Below are 23707 nucleotides of genomic sequence, written 5' to 3'. Positions count from 1 at the left end.
CTACGGTGATACAATATTATGGGATTGGAATCAGTCCATGCTACAAACCAAAATCATCATTGAAGATGAAACTGTTTATTATTTTTACTACGATTGTTTGATCTATACAATTTAAAATACTGATCCCTAATTCCCAGTGCTCTAGGTTACATTGCATGATTTTTGACTAAACAGGTTGACTCCGTTTACAATCATATCTAATGCAAATAAGCAGCAAATTGTCATATTAAAAAGTCTTGAATTTAAACTCTTGCGTGTAAGTGGGAGTTGTAAGTATTATTTAAATCTTTAAAGGTAGATGCGTCAGAAAGTCCCTACATCTCACTTTCAACCATAAATACGACTAAAGCTGTTTATTTCCTCACCCGATTACACATTTTCCATTGTGTTGTACCTTTTATTTGAATAGCTGAACAAATGGATTCAGAGGTCACGAAACAGGATGTTTTATTCGCATAGCTAAAATAGTTCTTTACAATTTAGGCGTGTAAATCACAAGTCTCTTCACGATACAATATGTCAATTCTTTGTGAAACTAGAAAAGTCTGCCAAGATGCAAGTTTGATTCAATTTAATTCAGCGGGCTGGTATTAATTTGAGACAAGATGCTACATTTATATTTAATCAAAAATAATAAAATGTGATTTGACTTTGATTTTTGATGAAAATAAAAAATTATATATATTTATGTATAGAAATGTCCTAGAGTTGATATGAGTTTTTTTAGGAGTAGCCTATGAGTCATTGGTCATTGAATCAATACAGATCGATGGATTGTTAGAACCTTAGTAAAACATCATTTGGATGTGACAACTTTGAAAATGGACACATACAGGTGAACCATTTTGATTTAGGTGTCAACACTGGCTCTCTTCTGGTGAAACCTTAACATTTAACCCACAACAAACTACAGTTTCCATTTTACCAAGAAGCTATTTTGCCTTCTGGGGCGTAATGAGCATCACATGGTCACTCATGTATCTAAAGAGATGTAATCACAGTCAGACATGCAGTTGCTTTCCCGTCATACATCATCCCATAACCATGTGGATAACTCCCTGCTCCCAGCTGTCTTTAGAGTTCTGTTTAGAGTTTCCGGTGTCTGCCTCTGAGTCCAGAACAAATGTTAGCCTGGCTGATGTTCAGACCTCTTTCAGTGATGAAGGGTCCGAGGGCTCTGCTCTGTCACAAGTTATTTTTGGAGGATATTGTCATTTTAGCGTCACCAGTGGACTGTGGTGATGGCGAGACAGGCAGTATATAAACCGCCTGGGATGCATTCACTGCCACTGAAGCACACAGACCGTGATTCAAGGTAAGGACCCATTTATTTTTGTAGTAAAATGTCCTGTTCGTAGTTCAGTTAGGGTACAACTTGGGGCTAATTCATGTTTCTTTATTTTTGTTTTCATAGATGTAATTACATTAATTTTATCGTACATTGCCTATTTTTGCATGAATTGAAACAATGGGCAAGTGTGATATGGCAGATTTGTCTGGAGTAGAATCATTTCCAGTAGTATTTGATGGAGTGTCTTTTGTCTATCTGAGGTCCCATTAAAGCCTCTGCTCCCAGAATATCACATTCCAGTCCTGTGAGGTGATGGGCAGCCTCTGATATGAGCAGGAACTGGAGTGTCGGCTGACAATAGAGTCGAATTGAGATGAGAAGCTTTAAAACTGATGGGGAAATACAAGTCGTGCTTTGTAAGAGACTTTTAAATCATCAGACTGGAAATTAAGAAAGACACAGGAGGTCAAGACATCACAATGAGGTGTGGTTAGGTTTTTAGAATGTATGGTATGGTAAGATATGCTATTTTTGATTTCAATTTGAACTCTAAAAGCATTATTTTGGCTAAAATCATTTTCAACCCACAATCCTGGTGGTGCAGATCTCTTTTATTTTGGAGCTGGAACAATTACTTTATAAAAATGTACTTAAAACATTATGATAAATCTTCAAATTGTTTAGAAACAAGTATGCTCTCACTCTCAATTCAGCTTCTGAAATGTAAAAGAAAATCAGTTTTTCTGCAGTTTCATATAATCATAAACTGAATGTCTGAGTTTTTTGTTGGTTGGTCAGACATAAGGGATTTGAAGACACTAAGATATATTATGGGCACACTTCACTTGATTAAATTATTTACACAAAAAACAAGAGTAATCTTTAATGACCATTATTGGTTGGTCAGGCCCTATTAGACTATTTCACATTTGAGAGAGTCAGTAATCTTCAATGAAATTAGTCATTAAGTCATCTAAGCTTGTTTTATTTTGTTTTTCTAAGATGCCAAACTTGGGAGGTGGAGCTAAGTGTGCGGCGTGTGAGAAGACAGTGTACCATGCAGAGGAGGTCCAGTGTAATGGCCGGAGCTTCCATAAGACCTGCTTCATCTGCAGTGAGCCCCTCTCTTTGCTGGACCAGTGTGTCGTGTGTCATGGTAGATCAGCAGAGTAAAGAGCGGTGTAACATTGTTTCAGTCCCATTTGCTCTTATTGACACATCAAGGGGCCATCTGCTTCTGAACTGTCAGAAGACTCACAGCAGCCTCTATCTGAATCACTCTCTTCTTCAGTAAATCTGCTTTTAGTTTTATTTGTTCGCATTTTTTACTTTATTTGTTCCATTCAAAGTGTTCAAAACCGTCTCTTTTCTTCCTCTTCTTTTTACTTTTTTCTCTTTTGTGTTTCTTTCAAAGATCTATGTATTTCTAATCTGCCTACTTCCTTTCTTTTCTCCTGGCTTTGTTACTGCTATTTCTTTCCCTTCCCCCCATCGTTTGTCTGACTTCATCTCCTCTTTTCCCTCATCTCTATATTTTAATAAAATAATCTCACTCTTTTTATAATTCAACCTCCTATTGCTGCTCTTTTCTTTTCACTGTTAAACAAGCACTGGCCATATTCTCTCATTAATTACATTTACTCTATAGACATGTCCTTTTCCTCATCCAATCTGTTCTAGTTATTGAATAGCCTTTCTTGGACTTGGACGGTGGAGTTCCCCCTCCTATCCTTTGGTTTGACCATCTGTAATGACTTGAATATCTCCTGCTGTGATGCAGTTAAGGTTCTTACTCCTTTGTCCCTCACCAGCTGCAGTTATCTAATCAAGGCACACCTCATGTTCTTATTGCTTTCTTCAAACCCCCACCAGCTGGTAACATGTGAGCCTGTGTGACTGCTGGATTGTTCCAGTGGGAGCTCTAAAAGCCTGCTATTAGCTCAACCATCATGCTAAGTGTTCATCTTTTCTCGAACATTCACCTCACACCCTCTCCTCTTCCTACAAATAGAAACACAAGACATCTGTCTTTGTGTAATGTCACTGTTGACTGATAAAACCAGCTAAGTGGGAGCTGTATTTACCCTCCATGACTCCACCATGACACTCCCCGCTAGGCAAACTGAATCCATTCTCCCTAGCCTTGTGGTCAGACAACATATGATGCAAATGTCTAGTATGTTTGTGTTTCTTTCACACAGTGGGCTGCAGAAAAGGGCTGGACAGCACCACGGTTGCAGCACATGAGTCTGAGATTTACTGCAAGTCCTGCTATGGCAAGAAATATGGGCCCAAAGGCTATGGATACGGGCAGGGAGCTGGAGCTCTGAGCTCAGACCCTCCTCGATATGCCGGCCTGCAGCCTCAAGAGTATGTGTTCACTGCGGTTAGAAACAGGAGCCTGGGTTTTCATTAAAGGGTCATTCCACCCACATCTAGAGTGAATGGTGTTGAGCCACATAGGGGTTTTTACAGGCACATTATTGAAGATATCCACCTGTAACTCCAGTATGAAGAAGGTTCCGTTCTAAACAGCTGCAGAAAAGTGTCTATTTTAGTCTTAAACTTAATGTTGTTTATCTTCTACATTTAAGGAAAAAAACAGTAAATAAAGCTTTAGTGTAGCTACCATGATGTCTTACTGCTCTTTCAGAGAAAGTTCCACTCTGACATGAGTGAAAAACTATTGAATATGATTGTGAATATATAAAAGGAATGGTGTATATAACATATCAAAACCCCACAATAATCAAACTACATGTACGAAAGTCAAACTCTAGTGACCAGAGATCATTACAAATGTTTTTGTTTTAAATTATTTTTTTCTAGGACTAAACCACGACCAGCTTCTTCAAATTCTAGTGAGAATAAATCCTCCCAGAAGTTTGGATGTTCAGACCGCTGCCCTCGCTGCTCTAAAGCCGTCTACGCAGCAGAGAAGGTGATGGGAGCAGGGAAGGTAAGCTGTAGTCTGTTGTAATTGTATGTATACAACCTTTTTCTACGGATTATACTTCATTGTTGTTGTTACTGTCCTGTGGCACTAGCAGACAGACAGGATGCTTCTTTAAAAAGTGTTTTAATTGTTGTCCATAAAACTACCAATGTGTTCTTAGAGCCCAAACAAGAGGTGAAACAGGAGCAGAGAATAAGGAGCTTTGCTTAGGGACAGACAGAAAAGCCAGTAGCTCTTCTAACTGGGCAGTTGCAGGCAGGAACCAAAACCACAGCAAAAATAATTAAACTCTAGCAGAAACTCTGTGGCAAAGTCATTGCCCTCAAACAGAGACTGAAGGTGATGAACTCCCAAAGGCTGACGATCTGATTGAGAAAGGCTGAGTGAGTGCAGACAGCTGCAGACACTGTCAGCCATGATGGAGTAACGAGATGCTGACGGAGCTGGGACTCAGTTCAGGGATTTGTAACAGCCAGCATGAGAAGTCTATACTAATGGGACAATTGGTTATGTGCAATCATGATGCATTCATACTGTAACAGTAACAGAAACATTCTGGCCCCAAAATACATTATTGCACACACACAAGCTAGAAAATGTCTAAAAAACAACCAACCTGACTGTTAGACAATTACAACAGAATTGTAGGCCCTAATATTTAATGAAATCAACTGCAGATCATTAAGGACCCAATAACATACATCCTTGTGACCTTAATGACCTTTCCTCTGAGGATATGGTCACATTACCTTTCCAGTATGACTAAATGTACTTTAAATTCATTTAAAATTGGACAACTTAAATTGTAAATGTCCTGTTATTATGTACTACCAGTTTTAACTGTGTTTGAAAATGTACATTTTGAAGTTATCAAAAAGGTGGCCTACATCGCTAACTGTAGTCACCTTGACAAAGTTTATAGGTTTTAAGATCAAGTTTGTTCAGTTTAGAAGAAAGTATTTCTTAACCTTTATTTTTTACATTAATAAAGGTTAAGAAATTGAGTTACATAATACTCAATACTTGTATAATAACCGTGTATGTGCGTGTGTGTGTGTAGCCCTGGCATAAAACCTGTTTCCGCTGCGCTCTGTGTGCTAAAAGTCTGGATTCGACCACAGTGACAGACAAGGAGGGAGAGCTGTACTGTAAAGGTACACACACTGGAAATTGGCTAGTTTTTCAGAAATAAAAATGGCAGTTACAACCCTACAACTTTTTTATAGAACAGGAAGCATTTTTATTTGTGGTATAACTTGAACTTATTCTTGTTTTTCAAAATTCTCTTCAGTTTGTTACGCCAAACACTTCGGCCCTAAAGGATTTGGACTGGGGAACGCCGCCATGTTGGAGTAACAGCAGTGAACCATTCTGGTTTAAGGTTCACATCACTGTCACACAGCAGCTGTTTCAATGGAGCCATACACTGGATGATATTTGTAATGCATGATTGAAGCACCTGGTCAAATAACAGCTGAGTCGAGGCATATTTAAGGTCACTATTAGAGATTAACTAATAATACTTATGTTCATTGTGAGTACACAATAAAATGATTTTGTTACCCTAAAATGTATCCTGAATTGATTTATTCTTTATTAAAGTGAAGAAATAATTTAAATACAGTCTGTGGTCCATGTGTACCTCACACGCAGAAAAGAATAGGAACCACTCATAATTAAAATAATTAGATAATCCTTTTGTTTGTAAAATAACTTATTATAGTTTTGATGATTACAACTTGCCCAACCCTGCCTATTAGTCAATTAAATGATTTCCTTACCGCTGAGAAGAAAATTAGCAGTCTCATTTTGTTAAAGTTAATTATTTATCAAACTGTTTTTGCATTCATAAATAATTCTTTGCCATAATTAAATTACATTTATCAGGGCAACAAGTGATTAACCAATGGAACGTGTTAGCTTCCCAAACAATTATGTGTGAGCAGCCGTGCAGAGCGTAACGGGATTAGATGTTTTTGTCAAGCTAAAATTAGAGCCTTTATCTGGCACTATCAAATTAGCAGTGATGAGAACATGGAGGAAACCATTCAGAGCAAAGAGTGTGCCTTTGGGGGCTACCTTAACAGACTCATTTCATATGAAACAAAGACATGTGTCTCAATTTTAATACAAAATATAAGTAAATAGACTTTTGAAGACAAAATTGTGACTGTCAGGTCGGTTGATGGTGACACATCATGCTGCAAAAAAGTCAAGAATAGGTTCTTTCTGGTTAGGAAGTCTTCAAAATCAGGGTTGAAAAATGACCAGGGTTAAACAATCTGCAAAAGCTGGACATTTATGAGCCTCGACACATAGATATTTACTGATTTACAGTGTTTCTATTATATTGTCCACCCCTGTATGTAAAGGCCTGATAGTCCACACAGAGCCAGTTAAGAAGACAGGCACAACATTGCTTTACTGAATAGTGGTATTTGTTATCAAACATGCAACTCTTACAAAAGTCATAAAACCAACTGTTTACACGTACAAAGGTCCTTCTTTCCATCAGAACATGATACAAAATAGGCTTGATGTGTTTATAAAAACATCTCCTAACTTCAAATTACAATTTAGGCCTTTAAAGGTTTTTGAACCTCACCAAAATTAACACATTTGTGTGATTTCACTTACATTGGTCAAGTATAAGGCAGCAGCAGTCTTTACAAAGAGCAACCGGAACAAATGATATCTACACGATGCCTTGTGTTTCCCAACTTCTCTCTTCACATGGAGCCAACCCTTTAAAAAAATAAATAAATACACTTTGTGCTTTTGGTTCAGAACCACTGTGAGAGTCCGACCCTCGACCCTGAGAGTGGGGTGGCAGGGAGGGGTCAGACCAAGTCGGTGTGTCCGAACCCGTGCTGGTCGCGGCCGGGGGGGAACTGCTGCGTCCAGTCGATGATGGCCGGTTTGAAGAGGCCGCAGCAGCGCAGCTGGAAGAACGACGCCAGGTTCCTCATCACGCCCAAACTGCAGACACACCAATCAGGAGAGGGGGATCAGTGAGTGGTGACTAAATAAAATATGTTTTTGATATAAAATGCCGTCATGGTGTGCAATATTGTTCACACGGTTCATGTCTACCAATGATATTTAAAATGTGTTTTTCTGTACTCATTTATATTTTTGGAATTGTATGTGTTTCCTGAAACTTGCATCTTTAGGGAAATATAAAGCATGTTTTGAACTGATGGTGCTGAAAGAGTATGAAAAAGATTGATTCGTGTTTATAAAACCTTCATATGAATGTGCCATCCTTTAACCTAGTAGTATTCTTTCCTCAGAAATCAAGTCCAGCATTGCAAGCTTTCAATGATGTCCATTTGATATAATAACTCTGTCTTCTTCTTATTTAACAAATCACTGGACTTTTATAAAAATAATTTCTAAAGTTAACTTCCAAAGCAGAGCTCCATCTGTTCAAGGCCCAACAAACTAAGCTTATTCAAGCTCTATCATTCCATCTTATTATCACACTTTTTCAGGTAAGCCACTTAGTATTGCCGCTTGTAGCTCCATAGATACTGAATAGAGTGTTTGGCACTGTGTGTTTAATAATGAATCAGGGGGAATATGCAAGAAGACATGCATTAATACAAAAGACCTTGACTGAAAACACATAAAGTCCCCCTGCATCCTAATTAAACTCAGTCATTAACTAAAGACATGTATCCTCTGAAGTCACATGTAGATTTAAAGTGTTTTCCACCGGAAAGAAATCATTGGCATCAAAGAGCAGCGCTCAGTAAAATCGTTGTAAAGGATTGTGACGACAAAGTGGCGTCAGTAATATGAACTCACTTGTATGGATTCTGTTTGAGGGGGACAGGCTGTCGCTGTTTCCTCTGGTGCATCGTCAGGCTGGTCCGCTCTGCTGTGGTCAGTCCCAGGAAGGCAATCTGCTCCGGCACAAAGAAAACATCAAACACTGAGGAGACATTTCCAATCGAACTCTAAATGGTTTTATATGCAATATTTGAACATTTCAGGGATGAAAAGACAGTAGGGATGTAACCATATACCGAATATCGCGGTAAATAAACGTCCCAATACCGTCGTGAGACTGACAATATCTACCGCGATTTTTTTTTTTTAAACACTTTTTTTTAACCAGGTGGTCCCATTGAGATCATCGATCTCTTTTTCAAGAGAGACCTGTCCAACATGGCAGCAAGTAGGTTACAACATGAACATAAAACAACAGAACACAAAAGGACATCGTATTTACAGGGCTACATTTACACACCTAGAGACATTGACAAGTACCAACAGTATATTTATATCTCGCCCTGTCAATAATCCTCACCTTCTTGGCAAAAACGGTATTGTTTTTGAAGTGGTGGAGAGACAATGCAGTTTGACCCACTGCTGTCACCCATGGCCAAAGCATATCTCTCCGTCCCACTGAGGTGGCGTAAGACTTTTTCGCTGTCCGTCATTTTGACAGACAGGATCGTAAAATGTCCGTCATAATCCCTTATTACCATAGTTTATTACCCGTCGGGTCTGAACAGTTCACAAGAGAGCACGCTCGTGAACTGTCAACGGGGGGGGGGCGGTGTTATGCCGTGTGTGCATGCACCTCGCGGGAGCGCACACAGCGTAAAGCAAAACCTCCCAGACATGTGTTGATCTGTACGGCAAAGTATGGTTTGGAAACTATATAATTTCCTTTTGGAGGGCATGCATAACACGGCATAACACCAGAGCCTCGCTGCGGGGAAACGTTGGCGCTGTTCCGAGTTTGTTCTAATCTGTCAAAATGACAGACTGCTTTCAGATTTTTCCGTCATTGTTAAATAAAATATTCCTTTAACGCGACCACTGCTGTCCCAGCAACATCAGTACCAAGCGAGAGAGTTTTTTACAGAGCAGGGGATATTGTAAATGCCCAAACATCCCAGCTTATAAATACCTGGAAATGTGGACATTCTCATATTCCTAAAAACCTGTCTGATGATGCTGAGTGAGTGACTAGTGAGTGTGAGTTGAGTTACTTGAAAAACTAAAGTGAAACTTGATTTATTTTATTGCAGGGTCTAATTATTAAATGTCCTTGTTTATTTGTGAGATGCAGTGGCGCAAAGAACATGCCTACTCTGTTTGGTAGTACTAGTAGGTACAAAAACACTGGTTTTCTTGTTCCAGTCTGTTACTGTCACTTTGTTTTTGACACTTTAAAATACTGCTATCCGACTAAAATGCTGTTCAAATCAGATTTATTATTTAATAAAGAAACATTTTCCGAGTAACATTTTTTTTCTTTTCCCTTTATTATTCAATATCGCGATAAATACCGTACCGTGGACTTGTTATCGCGATATTATCGTACCGTGAGTTTTTGGTATCGTTACATCCCTAAAAAGACAGTGATCATTACATCTTTAATGTTCAAAAAGGTCTTGTTGTGTTGGAGACAAAACTCCGTCTGGAGGGAACTTTGGGATTTTAGCCTATGCAGACCATTTACATGCACAAAAACCTAAATAACACACTCATTCGGAGGTCTCTCTTCAGTTTGAGTCTGGATTGTATGACACTCCTGATAGGATCTTTGCGGTCACCTGGTAGAGCTGCAGCAGCAGCGTGAGGCCGGACCAGCAGGTGTGGTAGAAGGCGAGCAGGAAGACGCTGAGCAGCCAGGGGGAGCAGGTGACCAGCACCGAGACCACCCCCCACAGGCCCTGCTCCTCGTAATGCAGCACACAGTGAGTCGCCCAGTCTGGAAAACACACACAGCACAGGCATGTGTATCAAGAGGAGTGTATACTGCGTCAGAGTCTGTTATTACACCAAATGCAAAAGTACTAACATTTGAGGCAACCGTAGAACATCCAGGCCCCCATCAGCATGAGGGAGAACAGGAAGAGGATGAAGTAGTGGTGGTTCCTCGCACCTGGAAGACAAAGCAGAAAGGTGATTTTTTCTTATTATATCAAAGATTTTCTTTGGGCACAAATGAGTTATAAGCAGCCTTTTTTAAGATCATCCTTACACTACCTATATGACAATAATATTTTTTGTTTTGTACCAATGTTTTTGACACAGATAGAGTACATGTCAATGGTCCAGTTTTACCAGTGTGAATTTTGATGCAAATTAAACTTTTTCAGGCCCTTAATAAAGCACCTCCACTATTAGAGAAACAAATATTTAACATATTTTTATATTTATAACATTATTCTCAAGTGTGTAAATGTTTAATTTAATTTAATAAAATGTTAAGTTCCAATTATTTTATTTGCTGCTATTACTGTTTTATTACGGTAATATTTATAATATTTGTTTTTTATTTACCTACACGGGTAAATATAATCACATTTTTCTAAATAACACTTTCTGAAGATGATGTTCATGTAACAAAACACGTCATTAATGTATCTTCTCTAATGCCTGGTAACTTGCTCCGAGGAGTCGTACCGATGCAGCCGTTGGTCCAGATGGAGTGGTGGTCCTGCTTGGCCACACAGGCGTCACAGTTAAAGCAGTGGTTCGTTCTCATCGGTTTCTTAATCTGTGAAAACCATAACAAACACAATAATCGGCACTGCTTGCGTTGATAGACCAGCGTTGTATAAAGTGTTTGTGTTCAGATCCTCACCATGCAGGACGTGCAGAATATCCTGGGTTCCAGGCCGCCGGCTTCAGCCAACACCAACACATTCTGACGGCACAAACAAACAAAACCCAGCTAATTTGTCAGAAAATGTTTTATAGAGATCATTGTATGCAGAGTCAACATATAATGTCCCTCTCACCATTTTCTTCTCTTCTTCAGTTGCCTTGATGAAGCCTGGGTCGGTCCTGCAGGTGCGGAGGTAAAAGTAGAGCAGAGCGGTGGCATTCACAGTGAACAAAGCCTGAGCCGTGGCACTGGGCCCATGTGGGGTCAAAGGTTAAGAAACTCCATTCATGGGCTTGATCAAAAGAATAAAACAGCAGAGGTAACAGAAATGCAAAACAAACCCTTATTTGCAGGGAACATCACATGATAGCTGTCTCATAACTGTTTTATGTTTCCTTCCAAAAAAGGATATCTGGCAGGAACCAGAGGCACCAGGTGACGATCATCCAGAACACTGAGGCCATGAGAGCTGTGGCAGGGAGGAGGCTCTGGAAGCCAGGACTTGGGAAGTTCCTGTTCAGAAAAAAAACATTTCTTATTAAACAACATACAACCTGTTAGCAGCAGGCAAACGTGACCTGAAGCAGAATGTTTATGTTTAGATCAAAAATCGGTTTATTGCGTTACGACAATGCATAACCAGTTTTTGTCATTTAGAAATGGAAAGCAAAATATATGCATACAAATGAGATGGTGGTTTCATAAAACATAAAACAAACAATAATAACGACTAAAGTAATCCCCTACATTCACTGCCTGTGAGCCTCATACGATTAATTACCAGAAACATTGTTGAATGAATATATATGCATGTATACATTTGCAGTGTTTCCCCTACCATTGTCTTGGAGGGGCGCTGCGCTACGCCCCGCCAACGGAGCCCCGAGCCCCCCCTGAAATTCAAGGCTTTTAAAAAAATATATATATTTTTTTTTTTTAAATATATATATAGCACCAAATTGCAACTAATCTATATCTATATATCTGTCACTTTTCACATTGAACATGTGCTTATTAAGGCGAGACACGGCAGGCAAAAACATCGTTTTTCAAGTAGGCCTACTGGTCAATTTTGAGATTTTGTGCTATTTTGATTCTATAACATGTTTTCTTTCAGGCTTTTGGAAGGAAAACGTACAAAATACACATTTAAGTGTCTATTTTACTATAGTTTGTCTATTTGCGTCCTAAATTCACCAAAAGTTAGCATTCTAACTAGTGCTGTCAAAATTATCGCGTTAACGGCGGTAATTAATTTTTTTAATTAATTGCGTTAAAATATGTAACGCATTCAACGCATGTGCAGAATGGCCCGCCCCATACGTGCCACCAGTGGCAGCGCCAGGGTATGGCTGGGGTAGGCTACACCCATACCAAGAAATGGCTTAGCCCCACCATGAAAAATGATGTTGAAGGAAGCAAAATAAAGTCTGCCAACTCGCGCGGAGTAAATTGCACAGACAGCAGTTAGTAAGATTGATTTCAGTAGCCACGGTTTTGAAAACTTTTGTCACGTAGTGATCGTCTTCTCAATAGAACATCTTTGATAACGGCGTGGTGTTGTTGCAGGAAGTCCCGACGGAGAATACTTTTGCTGTAGTACAGGGGTGCACATAACTGGTACGCAGGTTATGTGCGTAATCTGAAATGCGTACCGTCACTTGTGTCACAAAGCGCATTTGCGTACCGATGTACTTGTGAAGCTTTTCCAGAAGGCGGTTAGATCACCGGACGACAGAATCGGTCTCCGTGTGCACAGACAGGGCTGCTGTTAACGTCGGTCTGTACAACGGAATTGTGCCAAAACTACGCCAACCGGCTGCGGAGGGAGACTCCCCCCCCCTTCACTGGAGAACTGCGCTAAAACAGCTGATCACAACGTTCACACTCTGTGGTCACGAAGTACTCCACGAGCCGCCCCCCCCCCCCCGTCGACTTTCCTGAAGTACTCCCCCGTTGATAGAAATCAACACGTAATGAATTGAGACCCCACGGTTTGATGATTGATAGGTGTGTGGGCTGTCTTTCATTTTGACACGCAGAAAAATGTTATAATAAACATAGATACTGTATGTTAAATGGATATATCCGCCTTCTTTCATTTATCTTTCCATTCCCACAACAATATACATAAATAAATGGCATATTTTGGACATAGTTCAAATGGTGATTAATCATGATTAATTAATTTTTAAGCTGTGATTAATCTGATTAAACATTTTAATCGTTTGACAGCCCTAATTCTAACGTAACATAAAGTACCGCGACCGCTGTGTGCACCATGTCAACAGAGGTATCGCTGGAAAGCTCCGTCTCTCCTCCACAATCTCATCAGATCCAAATATGGTCATTTCCTTTGTATCAGCAACCAATCGTGAAAGCACAAAGGGATCTTAAACCAAGAAAGGAAATCTCATTGGCTGGTGTCAATTTCTGACAACGTGATTCGTTCAGATGCGTCACGTGGTGTGTAAAACACTTCCTGGTTAGCTTTCCGCTAGAAATTGAAATCTCAAAATGGCAAAAGAACGGCGAAAAAACCGTTCACAGAGAAGACGACAACAATTGTCACTTGCACGAAGCAAGGTTATACAAAAAACAAATGACCCCGAACATGAGATACCTTCACGGAGTGCGTCGATGCGCAAGCTGTCATCCAAAGAACAGGAGGGTTTAGATAGCGCCTCACTGCAATCTTTAAAGGTCGTTTTCTCAAAATGAGTTTGTTCTCCTACTCTGAGTTCGAAATTTCAACTTCAGTAGCACTTACATACACCAAACCTTCCAGTTATATTCCTATCAATATTATGAAGGCTTTTACAGAAGGGTTTATTCATATATCATTCATAGCCTGAATTATACAACATTGTATACCTAAAAACATCTATTCTCCATGTTTAGTTCTGACTCTGGGGACAGAAAGCTGACCAGTCCCTGAAGACCTGAGAGATCTGGATGGTTCATAATTTAGCAGTAGGTCAGAAATGTATTTTGGGCCTAAACCATTCAAAGCTTTATAAACCAGCAGCAGTATTTTGAAATCTATTCTTTGACACACAGGAAGCCAGTGTAAAGACTTCAGAACAGGAGTGATGTGATCCACTTTCTTAGTGTTAGTGAGGACTCGAGCAGCAGCGTTCTGAATTAGCTGCAGCTTTCTAATAGATTTTTTAGTGAGACCTGTGAAGACACCATTACAGTAGTCCAGTCTACTGAAGATAAAAGCATGGACAAGTTTTTCCAAATCCTGCTGTGACATTAGTCTTTTAATCCTAGATATATTCTTTAGGTGATAGTAGGCTGATTTAGTAACTGTTTTAATGTGACTGTTGAAACTCAGGTCAGAGTCTATGACTACAGCTCAGCGCTAACTTTTATACGTTCTGCCTTGGCTCCAAAAACCATTACCTCAGTTTTATCTTTGTTTAATTGGAGAAAGTTCTGACACATCCAGTCATTGATTTGTTCAATGCACTTACTCAGTGTTTGAATTGGAGCATAGTCTCCTGGTGAAATTGTTACGTACATTTGTGTGTCATCTGCATAGCTATGGTAACTTATTTTGTTGTTTTTCATTATCTGAGCCAGTGGTAGTATGTAGATGTTAAAGAGAAGAGGCCCCAAGATGGAGCCTTGAGGTACCCCACATGTCATATTTGTCAACTCAGATGTGTATTTACCTATAGAAACAAAGTTGTTTCTGTCCTTTAAGTAGGATTCAAACCAATTTAGAACTGTTTTCGAAAGTCCCACCCAGTTTTCTAGTCGGTCTAGTAATATGCTGTGGTCAACAGTGTCAAACGCAGCACTGAGATCTAATAATACTAACACTGAAGTTCTGCCACTGTCTGTGTTTAAGTGGATGTCATTGAAGACCTTTACAAGAGCAGTCTCAGTGCTGTGGTTTGGACGAAAGCCTGACTGGAACACATCAAAACAGTTATTTAAATGCAAGAAATTACTCAACTGTTGAAAAACAACTTTTTCAATGATTTTACCTAGAAATGGCAGGTTTGATATGGGCCTGTAATTGTTCATTACTGAAGCATCTAGATTATTATTTTTTAAGAGCGGTTTAATGACTGCAGTTTTCAGGGCCTGTGGAAAAATACCTGAGTGAAGAGATTTGTTTACTATATGAAGTAGATCTGAGGCCATGCAACGAAAAACATTTTTGAAAAAATCCTGTTGGAATAATATCAAGGCAGCAGGAGGAGGATTTCAGAAGTTGAATAATGTCCTCTAGGTTATCATCATTAATCTGATGGAATTGTGTCATGGTGTTTGAATTGATGTTAAGTGGACATAGGGACAACACATTTGCTGTTCCTGATGCAGAGGCACTGACTGCTTGTCTGATTCTCTGAATTTTGTCAGTGAAGAAGGAGGCAAAATCATTGCATGCCCTGGTGGATAGAAATTCAGAGGCTACTGACACTGGGGTGTTAGTTAGTCTGTCGACGGTAGCAAACAAGGCACGTGCATTGTTTTTGGTAATGATGTCAGAGAAGAAAGACTGTCGTGCGTTTTTCAATTCCAAATTATAAAGGCCAAGTCTCTCTTTATAGATTTCAAAGTGAACCTGGAGATTTGTTTTTCGCCACCTAATGAGATAATGGATAATTTGCATATTTAAACATGCTATTTCAGAAAACTTGTAATACAAAAAACAATTGCCTTATTGTAAGTAATTAACTGGAGAAATGTATAGCTGATACCTTTAAGTTAAACAAAATTACCCTATTCACCTGGGGTGAATACTAAACTAAACGCTTTCATTTTAATTCATGAGTTTAGTGTTTTTGACCCTAAGAAACACTGATGCACTAATCAATAACAATAATCCACAGCTCCTCACTCTGCTCCAGAGGATTTAAAGAATATATATCCCAACAACGTTAACTGTGGTTAACTTGTACACAGGCTGTGTTTTGTCACTGCCTATTTTTGTTAGCCCGATTCCTTTTTCCACTTTAGAAGTGAGGTTTTCTTTTGTTTATGTGTTTGTTAGTTTTTGTTTAGTTTAGGTATTAAGTTGTGAAAGCTCTTATTTAAAGAGTCTACCTTAGTTCCTTTTGTTTGTTATTGAAACCGGTGCCTTTGTGGCCTTTTGTTTTGATTGTGGCTGTTTGTTGCCAAATTTAGTGCACACTTTCATTAAACAACTTCCAATTTACCAATTTCAACTGGTTACATGTTACTTTCCACGAGCCGGACGTAACAGAAGTGAATATCTGATCTTTTCAAGTTTCATGCAGGACATAACGTCCGTCAACCACTGTGAATGAATGGGTGGGACACTGCAGAATGTATTTTTAAGCTGTTATAAATCCTTTCTTCTTTTACATGAAGCTCAGTAGAAAAGTGTCCTTACCTTGCAGCCAAATTGACCACCCCGATCACGCAGGCTAGCAGGACCCCTTTCAGCAGCCAGGACTCAGAGTTCATATCCACTATGGCACCCACACTGCCAAAAACGGCGGTGCAGAGCAGAAACTGTAGAAAGACCTGGAAATACAGGAAGGTGTTACAGCTTACATCTCTACAAAGATACTAGAGATTTATTGTTATCAAAATGTTTAACATTTGTAATTTAGATGTTATGGGGGTGGTCTTTAGTGTGTGTTTACCCTGTATCTGTTGACAATCCGCAGGCAGCGCGAGTTGGAGCGAATCCTCTCCTGTTTGACATGGTTGAGCATGTGGATGAGCAAAGGGCTGTGCACCTGGTGGGCCAAGTCGATGGGGGTGTGACCCTAAAGTGGAAAACACAGAAGAAGAAATGCTTCACCATTCATTCAATTGGAAATAACAGATAGTATTGCTTTCAGTGTATGTGCAGTGTTTTTTTAAAATCTGTATCTAACTATGTATCCGACTCTTTGGGCTTTAACCTCTCTTCTCTGTAAAACAAAACCAATGCTTGTGACATAATTATTCAAGTAAGTATTACAAATGAAACTAAAGGCCCTGACACACCAAACTGACACCAAAGAACACGTCCCGACGGACCCGACTGTCTTGGCCAAAAAGTGGCACGGGAACACACCGCAAAGACTTCAGCCGATGGCCAAGTAGCACGTACGCACTGCGCATGCGTGAGTGGCAATAACTCTCCTTAGCAGCAGTAGTATGTATTCGTCTTTCAAAAGAGGCAACCGGAAGACAGACTGCGTGATATATACAAACAACAAATAGCGTGTGCGTTCTATTTTCACTCTCGTCCATCGGAAACATGTTTAATGCGGTACTGGCGGTATCAGCCAGACTGTTGCTTGTGGAAGCAGATAGATGAAAATGAAAAATAATAGCCGTCTGTGTGTGCCTTCTTAATCGTTTGTTGGCGTACCTCGCTTCTCATGCACTGATTCCCTACACTGAACAGCCAATCAGAGTGATTTCTTATGCCGACAGCCTTTTGCCGATAGACTCCCGATTCAACATGTTCAACCGAGAGCAGAAGGTGTCGGCACGGCCGAAAAGACACAACGGTGCGGGACACACCAATCTGAGTAGGGTGACAGGACGCTCATCGACGGCCAGACATCTATCGACGGCCGAAATCGGCTTGGTGTGTCCGGGCCTTAAAGAGCAACTTGCAGTTTTTTTTTTCTTACTACATTTATGCTTAACCTTGCCTGAACATTACAATTAAAAAAGTGAATGCAGGATTTCATATGTTTTACAAGACATAAGGGCAGGATTTCAGAGGGGAACATAGCCGTTTTGAGCTCTGCTACTAAAAACTGTTTATTTTTTACGTCAAACGCGTCATATTACGTCACATAGGGGAGCAACTTTCTCGGACTCCTTCTCTGCCAAATTCACGGTAGTAGTTGGTAGTAGGGCTGAACGATTAATCGATTTTAAATCGAAATTTGAAATGATGCGATTATCAAATTGCAAAGCCTGCGATTTTTTTTAACATATATATTTTTTTATATATATTTTTTTGTTCTTCTTGTGTGTCAGTCATCCACACCAATCAGAAGTGCTGTGCTCCACATGTACCAGCCATTGTTAACCAATCAGAAGTGGCCCATGATAGAAGGTGATTGATCCAATCACCTGTGACCGACGTTAGCTAACATTAACTGTAGCTAACGCCGGTCACTCACCAAGACAGCTGCTCTGTTCTCCACTGGTTCTCCTCACACCACAACTCCATTTCTCTCCGATGGCCGTTATTTCTTCTAATCCTTGGCTGCTCCTGGTCTCTTGGCCGCCTAGCAGGCTCATCGTTATAAGGTTGTGGTCCGTCATATGCATACGAATATACATTTTCAACCTCTTCTGTGTCAAAACTAGCTTTGTGATCCATGTTTATTAATACGTTAGACCGGCCGCTCTCCCTAATGTGACGTCACACGCGGGTGGTCTTTTTTTATGCGGAAGTAAAAATGTCTTACAAAAACGACGCCAGATGTCACTGCAGTGTATATTTATGTATATTTTTTGGAAAATCTAGTGTATACATCATTTTCCTACACATTTATTTACTGGGGTCTCTAACCTGCAAGTTGCTCTTTAAGAGTCCTTGTAATGTCTTCAAAATGTTGCACTCGTAACAAAGTGCAGAATAGATTCACTGTTGACGCCAGAGGGTTACATCGAAGCCTTTATTTCTCAGTTTTAACACTTAGCGCTGACAGAGATACGTGTCGCTCTCAGTGTGAGTCAAACTTACGTTGAGGTTTTCCGCATCCACGCTGGCCCCAGCTTCCAACAGGATGTGGGCGGCGTCCACGTTTCCTGCCAGCACGGCGCAGTGGAGCGGAGTGTTCCTGTTCACTTTGTCCACCGCATTCACTGAGGCGTTATTTTTTATTAAGAAATTTGTTGGTTCAGGCCTAGGACAGAAAAACATGTGCTGTTTATTTTTGTCATGAATTAACATCAACTTTGTCTTACATACTTAACTGAGTTACTTTTTGTTTGTTTTTAATAAATACAAAGGCTTTTTCAAAGGCTTTTAATTTGAAAATATTTCTTAAATTTAGACGCATTCCCAGAAAAAACTAAAGACTGTATTCTCTGTTCACCTCAGTTTATTAGTTCACAGTGATTGCAAGTCAAATATGTGATTTCTGTTGTCATCTTGCAATATACTCATTTATATAAATAGTTATCACCGCAATAAACCGTATTTAATTTTGTCTTAATTTACATTATTTAATTTCATATTTTGTTCTTGTACATATCCAATATCCCATATTATATTGACATGTATATAGTCTTTTTGCACTTCTTATTTTGTATTTTTGGATTTTATTTTTATATGTTGCATTGTTGGAGGAGCTCAGGTCAGAAGAATTTCATTGCCATTTCTACACTGTAGCTCTGTGCATATGAAAATAAAACCTTTGAATCTTGAATGGGGGCAGACAACATGTGCAATATCATCAGATAAAAGTCAGATTCCTATTGCAAATGTTAAAGTTTATCATTGACATTACCTTTATTCACGGTGTGACTAACCAATAATATTTAGGTATTAACTATTTCCTTGAAACTAATGTGGTTTTTAGTAACGGATGCTCACCCAATAATCTTCTGTGCTGCTAACATCAGGGGCGTCTGTCCGTTGCAGTCAGGCCCATCTACTTCCTGGATGCAAATGAGAGAATTACCATACAAACAAATTAAAAGAAAAACAAATATCAAGCTCCAGGATGGTACAATGATTCCTACAAAGGTTTAAAACAAATAAAGAGTGTGTATGTGGCGACTGACCTGTCCCTTAGCCATGAGATAAGCTGCTATCCCCATGTGCTGGAAGAGGATGGAGAGGTGGAGAGCGCGGTAACCTTCTCCGTCAGCGATGGAGGAATCTGCTCCGTACCTAATCAGCTGGATCACCATGAGGAGGTGGCCCTGTCTGATCGATCACACACACACACACACACACACACACACACACACACACACACACACACACACACACACACACACACACACACACACACACACACACACACACACACACACACACACACACACACACACACACACACACACACACACCACACACACACACACACACACACACACACACACACACACACACACACACACACACACACACACACACACACACACACCACACACACACACACACACACACACACACACACACACACACACACCTGTTTCAAAAGTGCTGATTCTCTGTCTGTTACTTTAGATGAAAATAAGGAGCCCCTCCCCACGCCCCTCTGAGAGATCTTGGGTTACAAAGAACACAATGTTGCTCTAGGAGGAGATTCAGGTGATAAGGTGGGGGGGGGGGGGGGTACCTTGGTTGGTGATTGGCTAATGGTTACACAACCCAAAAAATCGTTATGACATCATAAAGTGGCCAAAATCTGATGAGCTCATTTTCAGATTTTTATATAAATGGATCAGGACAAAAAGTGAGTGAATCTTTTTTCCTGAAACTTTCAGCATCTCAGGGGACACATATTTCTGTATAAAAGACATGAAAAAGTGGATTTTGCATAATAGGTGACCCTTAAAACATTCCTTTTGATGGATAAATCATATCATAACGGGATTTAATACAATCTGGAATAGAAAAGAGCAAAGATTACCTTATGGCCCAGTGAAGAGGAGAGGAGTTCAGGTCACCACCAAGCTGATCAACTAATGACCCTTTAGAAATATAAAACCTGTCAAGGAAGAAAAAAAAAGGAAATTAAAACATTTCCTGTTTGAGGCGTGTTGTATTTCAGTTGGCTCAGCCGTTTGTAACTGCTCAAACAGAATAGTTATCTGCAGGTCTTACTTGACCAGCTCTGCGCGGTTGTTGATGGCCGCCCAGTGCAGCAGAGTGACGTTCTCTTTGTCCGGCAGCCTGACGTCATATCCTGCATCCACCAGCTCCTTACAGCGCTCAAGGATACCGAACCTGAGAGGATCACACACAGAATAATAATACTATTAATAGTAACTCCCCATCGAATGCTTTAGTTTGCAGTGCTCCAAAACAAAACAAAAATGGACAAAATACAGAAGCCTAAACATAACAAACTACTGCTATAGCTATAAAAACATTTGAGTCACAGTCACTTGAATGACGGTAGTTGTCAACCGTCAAACATGTATTTATTCATAGCTTTAGGCTGTGTAAAATAAATCTTCCGTATGTGTACTCATAGTTACCAATATATTTACTGTAGTGAGATGAAAAGACAGGTAGGAGCGGCTCTGCAGATTATTATTATTTTTGACAATAAGTGTGACCTTTGTTCTGCTGCACCTCAACGCACTGATCAGTTGGAAAAGTAAATTAATATTTCATTTTCCTGCAAGCACTGCCGAGTTTCTAATCTCCCATAAAGCACACTGGCAGGTTTGAGCAGCTTGTACTATAGTTGTATCTACCGGATAAAAACCCTCATCATATTTGACTTTTAATAAACACAGAGCTCTATGTGCATTCCTTAAGCTTTGTGTCATAACTCCTGTGTAAATACATTGTTCAAATAGTTGTCAGTGCCATACATTCACAATGGCACTGTCAGTTGTGTGTCTACTTCTCCTTCCTATGTTCTTTCATAGGTTTATCATTATCATTATAATAAAAACAGAACTGTCTTACTGTTTTACACAAAACATGCCTCATTTTAAAAACATTCCTAGTAAAACATTTAACATGAGAATGAACAGAAAATATACCACCAATCTGTTATATGCTTTCAATATTTGGTTATAAGTTTGCATAGTTCCACATTAGGGTATGATTGACAGAGATTGGTTGAAGAGTTGCACAAGAGTTGTACAACCAAACACCAACACCAATAATCAAGATGTGACATCGTTTCCTTTGTGGTTTTCATATTTTCAGTCATAAACCATTCAAAGGAAGGTTTCAAATTATTTCCCATATGTTGTTTTTTATGGTGATATTGTTAAAATGAAATATCTATTGCAAAATAAAACATGTCATCCTGAATACTGACATTACAGACAAAGGTTTGACAGGAGCATCTGCAACCTTCAAAAAGTAGATAGTGTGTGGTTGATAGAAAATCTGGCATTTGGTCTTGTTGAATACAATTACAAAATTGGATATAAAACGACAATTTAGCCAAACTTATTTCAAATAAAGCTGCATGAATTCATTCCATCACTTCACGAGTGTCCACCAGTTGACAGAGATGTCCCTCACTCACTGTGTTGCCTTCACTATGTCCAAGCTGGCGCTGTCGTCCATGTGTGAGCGTCTCTTCGGCTGCTGGCTGATGTCCATCGCCTGATCAGCTTTATTAGGGAACTGTCCTTGAAAAGGCGTCATGAAGGGATGCGGTGCTCTGGGCCCATGACTGTGAGAATGACCTGTATTTCCGTGGTTACAGTTGTCATGCATGTTGCCGTGACCCTGCAACACATGCACAAAGAAAACACACATATAAGGTCCAAAGTGGTCTACATGGCAATCTTAAACTGACATTTATAATAAGGGTTATTCATTTAGCCAGTTACACAATCAGACTCCTGGGGGGCCCCCCACTGGTCACCCAACTACTCAAAGGTGGAAGATGCATTTTGTAAGGTGTCCCTGTGTAAAATAAGTGATCATGTTGTTGTTTTCACATATTGGATGTTAAATACAACTTATGAATCATTCAAGTAACAAGATTTGATAAGATATTTAAATTTCTGAATCGGGTGAAACAGAAATCTGTCTTGTATGGCAAAAAACTCATGCTCAACAAACTTTTAATAAAATTATGCTTTGATATAGTGATATAGAATAAAGTGCTGTATAGGTCAGATATAAATCTATTCAGAAAATATTTTGGTCATCGATAATAGAAACTGCCATGGAGAGAGGATTACTGTTTCGTAACAATAGGAGAAGAACAGAAAGGTAACTAACGCAGATAATTTGTTAAAAACACGTCTTGGCTGTCAATGCATCATCGTGACATCCAGAGAAATTAAACACACATTCCCTGAAGTGGATGCCTTTACACGAAGAAAGCAAGCTTAATGTGACATTTGGAGTGTAGGAGAGATTAGCTAGCTAGCTGCTGTTAACCGCCAGGTAACTAGCAGCATGCTAACTACGCCCACAGAAGCTAGCAGACTGACAGCAGCTTCCTCGAAACCGATGAGTATCACTGAGGACAGGTTAGTCCGCCTCACAGCAACTTACCGACCAGGAAGAATTACAAAAAGCTAGCTAGGAAATGCTAACAACCTGATACCAGTGATGTGTTTAGGGTACACTACGTTAGGTTGTTCTCCACCAGGTAAAACAGAAACAATACAAGCATCAGAAACAGCGAAAGAAACATAAACCGACTCACATTATCGCCCTCATTCCAGTCCATGTTGTTTTGAAGGAACCTAGAGAAAGTTCCTGATGCTGGACTTCCGCTCTTTGATTTTCAAAACAAGAGTCGCAATGACACAGTTAAAGAAGACATGGAGATGCCTGCCTAATGCACTGACTGATCCAATATGTGTTTTATACATATTATTAAATAAGTATGTAGCCTAACGTGGAAGATAGTTGTTTGTTGGTTGGTCTTCTTGCTGCGTTTGTACATTATCAAAACAAAAATAGAGTTTCTAAAGACTGAAACGCTCTCAATGCTGCTTGCAGATGTGATGTTGGCAATTGAGCGGCTTTCTCTATTGACAGAAGAAGTGTTGACCTGGGAATGCTGCAACAGCATTATTTTTGTATTTAATTTCTTCTGAATAGTTTACTTACTTCCAATCTTATTTAAAACATGTTTTACTTTCTTTCTGTTCATATTTCTATCATTTATTAACATAATTCCCTCCTGGATCGATACAGGCTTATTCTATCTTG

The 23707-nt window shown here is 39.6% G+C and overlaps 2 protein-coding genes across 4 annotated transcripts; one reads left to right on the top strand and one right to left on the bottom strand.

Annotated features, from left to right (window-relative positions):
* Positions 1 to 163: 163 nt before the first annotated feature.
* Positions 164 to 5818, top strand: csrp3 (cysteine and glycine-rich protein 3 (cardiac LIM protein)). 3 transcript variants are annotated; one of them, XM_034220976.1, is made up of 6 exons: positions 164 to 1315; positions 2294 to 2405; positions 3493 to 3661; positions 4121 to 4250; positions 5308 to 5401; positions 5539 to 5818. In XM_034220976.1, exons 2-6 carry the CDS (start codon positions 2294 to 2296, stop codon positions 5601 to 5603), a joined length of 570 nt encoding a protein of 189 aa, XP_034076867.1. In that variant the 5' UTR covers positions 164 to 1315; the 3' UTR covers positions 5604 to 5818. The 3 variants fall into 3 exon arrangements, with proteins under 3 accessions (XP_034076867.1, XP_034076865.1, XP_034076866.1); XM_034220974.1 differs by having other exon boundaries at positions 164 to 2405; XM_034220975.1 differs by lacking the exon at positions 5308 to 5401 and having other exon boundaries at positions 164 to 2405.
* Positions 5819 to 6339: 521 nt separating this feature from the next.
* zdhhc13 (zinc finger DHHC-type palmitoyltransferase 13) lies at positions 6340 to 23266 on the bottom strand. Its single transcript, XM_034220973.1, has 17 exons — positions 23196 to 23266; positions 22056 to 22261; positions 20666 to 20788; positions 20472 to 20549; positions 19615 to 19759; positions 19424 to 19488; positions 18569 to 18731; positions 16512 to 16637; positions 16256 to 16389; positions 11294 to 11394; positions 11015 to 11139; positions 10858 to 10920; positions 10677 to 10770; positions 10069 to 10152; positions 9821 to 9978; positions 8058 to 8155; positions 6340 to 7226 (listed from the first exon to the last, which is right to left on the bottom strand). Exons 1-17 carry the CDS (start codon positions 23217 to 23219, stop codon positions 7088 to 7090), a joined length of 1926 nt encoding a protein of 641 aa, XP_034076864.1. The 5' UTR covers positions 23220 to 23266; the 3' UTR covers positions 6340 to 7087.
* Positions 23267 to 23707: the final 441 nt, after the last annotated feature.

Source organism: Gymnodraco acuticeps, unplaced genomic scaffold (genome assembly GCF_902827175.1).
Source record: "Gymnodraco acuticeps unplaced genomic scaffold, fGymAcu1.1, whole genome shotgun sequence".
In the NCBI taxonomy this organism is placed as follows: Eukaryota; Metazoa; Chordata; class Actinopteri; order Perciformes; family Bathydraconidae; genus Gymnodraco; species Gymnodraco acuticeps.
The sequence above is the reverse complement of the archived record's forward strand: the minus strand, read 5'-3'. Positions and strand labels throughout refer to the sequence as shown.